This window comes from Nelumbo nucifera, chromosome 1 (genome assembly GCF_055504915.1).
Source record: "Nelumbo nucifera cultivar China Antique chromosome 1, China Antique-T2T, whole genome shotgun sequence".
Classification (NCBI taxonomy): domain Eukaryota; kingdom Viridiplantae; phylum Streptophyta; class Magnoliopsida; order Proteales; family Nelumbonaceae; genus Nelumbo; species Nelumbo nucifera.
The window spans coordinates 32,457,805-32,462,978 of record NC_142649.1 but is presented as its reverse complement, the minus strand read 5'-3'; the positions used below and the strand labels follow the sequence as shown (position 1 = coordinate 32,462,978).

The following is a 5,174-nucleotide window of genomic DNA, read 5'->3' as shown; positions in this document are numbered from 1 at the left end:
TTGAATAAACTTGTAGGATAATATTCTAAGGCTGTGTCTAGGGTTGCAAGTTGGGCCGGGTTAGGTTGGGTTGAGGCCAATCCTAGCCTAATCCTAAGTTCTAAACCCCCAACCTGACCTTCAACATGATGTACCCAACCCTAAACATAATCCTAACTAAATTTCTTCAGCCCTAACCAAGCCCAACCCAACCTGAAGTTGACTTTGGGTTGGGCCCAACCCAACCTTCTTCCCATCCCTTAAAATCTCATAAAACTATTTAATCTCAAATCTTATCCTATGTTTTATTAGTATTTGTTTGTTGATATTTTTATTGGTTCTTTCAATACAAAATTAGAAAAATAAGTGTTTGAAATGACTATAATTTACTATGAGTTATGAGTTATGATAGATCTTTTATAAGTGCCAAACATTTGAGAGGAGATGAGATGAATAATAAAATATTCAAAAAACATAAAATATGTTATTAATGTTTTAGTCTTTTCATTTAGGATTAAGTGAAATGATTATCTTAAAAAAAAGACATGATAGTGTGTAGTGAGGGCTATACAACTAGCGTACCTCTAAAAAAATCAATGTAAGATATATAATATATAACATATATTTATATATGACATACTATAGAATCGGGTTCGGGTTGGGTCAAGTTACCCAAGGGGGTCAACCCTAACCCAACCCAAAATAAAGTTGGGTTCATGAATTTCAACCCTAACCCTAACCTGTGCATCAACCCGACCTTTTCAGGTTGGGTTCAGGCCAACCTGGCCCAAGTTGCAGCTTTAGCTGTGTCTGGTTTCGGTGCGAATCTTGACTAGGTACAAAATTTATATCCAATTCAATTTTGCTATCCTTTGTAATTATGATTTACATTCTTATTGATACAAATTTTGTACTTTTTGTTTCTTTTGTATTTAATGATAGTGTAAAATTTACACTTCATCCTACCTCAATTATATTCTTTCTCGTATAAAACGGGGGACCACCTTATCATGCATCTTACCTTATTCCTAGACAGATAAACCTCTTCCTACCTCCATTATCTTTCTTATAAAGTGGGGTTCATTTTAATTCCTTTTACTTCTAAACCAGAATTTACACTCAACCCGTTTGCACTTCTATGTAAGGTTTTTAAAACTGGACTGGATAGGGAACTGTTCTGACGTCTAATTCCTAGGTTGAACAGTCCGACCGTCTGGTCCGAATGGACGGTCAGCTCAGACAAAAAAATTAAAATCAATTAAAAAACAAAAAAATAACCAAAAACCGTTGTTTGGGTCAACGGTTCAATGATTTGACCACCCTGGTCAGCAGTTTGTTAACCAAATCAACAGTTTTTGGCCAAAAAACGGTTTTAGGGTGAAATTGAAACGATCAGGTGGCCGTTCCTGGTTTTTCCGGTCCAACCATCCTGTATAGTCCGGTTTTGAAAACACTGCTTCCATGCATTTATATCAGTGCAAATGAGATTTGTAGTGTAACCAAACGCGGCCTAGGCTTCAAGAAACATAGAAAAACTTTCAAACACAGAGATCCGAACGACATGAAAGTGGAAAGGAGGAACACAAAGAACGCATAACCCCAGTTAAAAGAAGTTTGAATATGCATGTTATTGAGTAGAAAAGCCAATTACATGTGAAATTCAAGATATATAGTTTGGTGTATATGTCATACGATTATCCTCCTGGATCTGTTTATACAAAATATATAGAACTAATTACCCTCACTTCACTGCAAAGGGTGAAGTGTCTTACCACAAGTGGGGAGATTCAACGACCCATTTATTGCTACTAGAGCTGCTGCCAGCAGTCTCCCCATCCCTGAGAATCAAAGGTGGTCCTTTAGGCTGAACTGTCGTTGTACTCTCTGTATTGATGAATGATGTAATGGCAGCCGCAACAGCAACCCTGAACTTGGGATCCGAAGTAATAGCACTGACATTTTCAGTTAATGACTTGTCTTCCTCAGCTTTCCACCCTCTCTTGTCTATTATTATTCCTCTGGGGCTAATGAATTGGTGATCACTTGATGACAGATCACCACCCAAGTTAACAATTGTACCAGCTGCATTATGATAACGGTAAGTCAGTTGTGGCTGTGAAGAATGTGAAGAAGTAGGGTGGGAGAATTGTTGTTGTGAGTTGTTGGTAAGGTCAAGAACAATCCCTTTAGAGTGGTCGTTAGTGTTTACGATGCTGCTGATGGTGGTGGATGAATGAGGAGAAGGGCTTATTGAGTGGGGAATACGGTATGAAATCGGTGTTTGTGCATCACTGATGATGCCATCCGAAGTGAGAGCACCAGAATTTGATCTTGATAATAACATAAAAGTGGCTGCACTAGATGTTGTTGAAGCCATGGCGGTCGCACCCACTGGTAATGGATGATTATGCGTTCCCTCATAGGTTGTTATGAGTATAGACATGTCTTCTAGGCATCTCTGTACCTAAGTACATCAACAGCAACAAGAATGGTCCAGGATTAATCAAGTTGGAACATTTTTAAACATGATAATCAATATAAAAGTATTCAATAAAATCGATGCATTATTTTCATCGATTATCGATAAAAACTCAGGCTGAGTTTGGAAGGAATACAAATGCAAATATGTAGAGTGCAAAGCTTTTGTATTATTTTGTATGTATTTATTCTGTACATATTTGCATTTGTACTCCTTCCAAACTGAGCCTCAGCGGATGGAAAATTAATGTAAATGTCAAGCTGAAAACAAATGCGTGAAAATACGAATTGAGGGTGGAGTTTTACATCGATCCATATTTACACTAACAAACATGGATAAATGCGAACCGGCGGTAGAATTTTATGTCGATTCGCATTTACACCGAAAACAAACTTTGGATCACGTACAAAATACCTGTTTCCTTACTGGACATCCTGGAGCTACCGTGCAACGGTAGTAGGCCCTTGGACAAGGGTTTCCTTTTGCAACTTTCTGACCGTATTTCCTCCATTGGCAGCCATCGTTCATCTACATCAATTTTAAGCTTTTATTTTTATTGAATCTCCATTAATGAGTTTGGGAATTTTCAATATTACTATATCTACCTAGTTATGTTAATTTAGAACTCACAGTGGGTGCTTCACATCTTGCTCTGACTGAAACCCTTGCTTTCCTATTGGGTGGGTTAGGAGAATAATGGCTTGTAATTCCTGCTAATTCGCTCTTCAGAAACTTGTTCTGTACTGGCTCCTCACTTTTCATCTCAGCTTCTTTAGATTCATCTCTTCCATGTTGTTGCACACCAGCTCCCATACTCAAGGACAAACCTAAGTCCCCATCTTCACCGTCGTCAGCTTCAGACGGTAGCTGCTGTGCTGATGAATTATCATTCTCTACAAATTTGAGCACTTGTTTGGATACTTGATCAGTTGTATCGGCGTCTCCGTGGAGTGAAAGAAACATCTGAAGATCCTACATCAAGGAAGAAAATTATCGTTATAACAATATTAGACAGGAAAAGTAGACAAAGAAATTGCTGAATCATTTGATCTGGACTAATTAATGAAAGTTGAACTTACTTTTTTTGCGTCATTTTGTTGGATAACTGCAAGTTTCGTCTGAAGATCATAGTAATCTTTCGTAGTCTGTTCAACAACCTTCCTCAACAGTTTGTTTTCCTCTTTCATGCGATCCATCTCCATCTGAAGCGCAGATAGCTAATTCAAAACATAACAGTTAGTTTAATTTCGACAATAAAAACAAGCAACTGAGACAGTGACCGAAACAATCAAAGGATACAAATAAGTTCACGTATAAAATCCAGAGTCATAAATTGAGAGAGAACAAACAGACAGACAAACGCAAAGAGAGTAGTAGTATTTTTCTTTAAATTTGCCTACCTCTTCTTTCTTTGAGTTTTCTTGTAAGGGTTTGTCTAGAGATGTATCATCACCTTCTGACCTTTCTTCTGCTTCTCCTCTTCCATCTTTATGGTGCTCTTTGCCTTCTTGATTATCTACGGATTCTTCACGTTCTTCCTCTTCTTTTTCTTCTTCTTCTTCTTCTTCATCTTGGCTATCTAACTTCAGAGACAGATCAATTTGCATTACCTTATCTTCCCGCACCATTGAAGATAATAAGTTGCAGATTCTTTTCTCTCTCTCTGTGCTTCTTTTGAGGCACCAAAGTCAATTCTCTCTTCTCTGAGGCGTATTATTAGATAAACAAAGAACGCATCAGTCTCAACTTTAATTGGCTATTTAAATAATAAAAAATAAATAAACAATACATAAAAGAAATAATAAAGTATAATCCAATAAACTGTATAATGTACCCCAAAAGCAATTGGCAAAGGTTGGAGCCTAAATGCCTCGGAGACTCCACACCTAAAAAACAAAAAGAGAAAGGACTCCTTTAAATCATCATTATATATAATTTATATCCATTTCATGTGACACTACTTCTTTACATCAAACCAGGCTTTTCAGTTGGGATGGACCGGATATTCATATGGTGGCCATGTAAAGGAATTGGGATCTGCTCAACATCTCCCCATCAAGAATTTGGTTAAAGGATGAATTAATTAACCTTTATCCACTTAATTAAAGATCAAATAATAAAAAAACTCAGACCACGTGGTTAACAAGAAATGGACACCATAGTACCATACCATATCAATTGCAAATTCTTTTTTTTTCCCATTTTAACTCAATTTCAAAAAAGGGTTTTGTTGGATTTTTTTTTTTTAAATGCACTATCAGTATTATCGGGCCTTCTGTCTCATAGGATGGAGTTCAGATCTACGCCCCACAATATATTCCCGTTGTGTATTGGGAACATCTCCTGATGAATATCATTAATTCTAGTATTATCATCAGAAGATGTTTTCAATACGCGGAGAGGATGTGCTGTGGGATGTTGTGGGGCACCCCCTTTTGGGGTGCAAATGTGAACTCGGTGGAATGTATCTCTTCTCTCTCTCTCTCTCTTTTTTAAACTTTTTAATAAAATTTTTACTTTTATTTCCAAAAAAATAGTTGTTAATTTATGCATCAATATATCAATTTCAGTGAAGGTTTATTTGTGTAACTTTGACCTAGCTTTTGTTATACCAAAAAAAACAAAATAAATAAAAAAGACCTAGCTTATAAAGAAAATGAAAAATAAAAGAAAAGAATCTTGTATTACCTCATCATCCAGGAATACGAGCCCCGTA

The 5,174-nt window shown here is 36.7% G+C and overlaps 1 protein-coding gene across 1 annotated transcript; it reads right to left on the bottom strand.

The window, feature by feature from the left end:
- Window positions 1–1,588: 1,588 nt before the first annotated feature.
- Window positions 1,589–4,169, bottom strand: LOC104612070 (WRKY transcription factor 72A-like). The gene is made up of 5 exons (XM_010279388.2): window positions 3,859–4,169; window positions 3,538–3,675; window positions 3,089–3,430; window positions 2,873–2,986; window positions 1,589–2,443 (listed from the first exon to the last, which is right to left on the bottom strand). The coding sequence occupies exons 1-5, from the start codon at window positions 4,084–4,086 to the stop codon at window positions 1,748–1,750; spliced, it is 1,518 nt and encodes a 505-aa protein (XP_010277690.1). The 5' UTR covers window positions 4,087–4,169; the 3' UTR covers window positions 1,589–1,747.
- Window positions 4,170–5,174: the final 1,005 nt, after the last annotated feature.

Excerpts from the sequence above, each read along its gene's own strand:
- LOC104612070 (XM_010279388.2), bottom strand. The coding sequence starts at position 4,086 with ATGGTGCGGGAAGATAAGGTAATGCAAATTGATCTGTCTCTGAAGTTA. Across the intron at positions 3,676-3,858 it reads AAAACTCAAAGAAAGAAGAG|CTATCTGCGCTTCAGATGGA; the intron begins GTAGGCAAATTT and ends GTTTTGAATTAG. Across the intron at positions 2,444-2,872 it reads GATGTCCAGTAAGGAAACAG|GTACAGAGATGCCTAGAAGA; the intron begins GTATTTTGTACG and ends TGATGTACTTAG.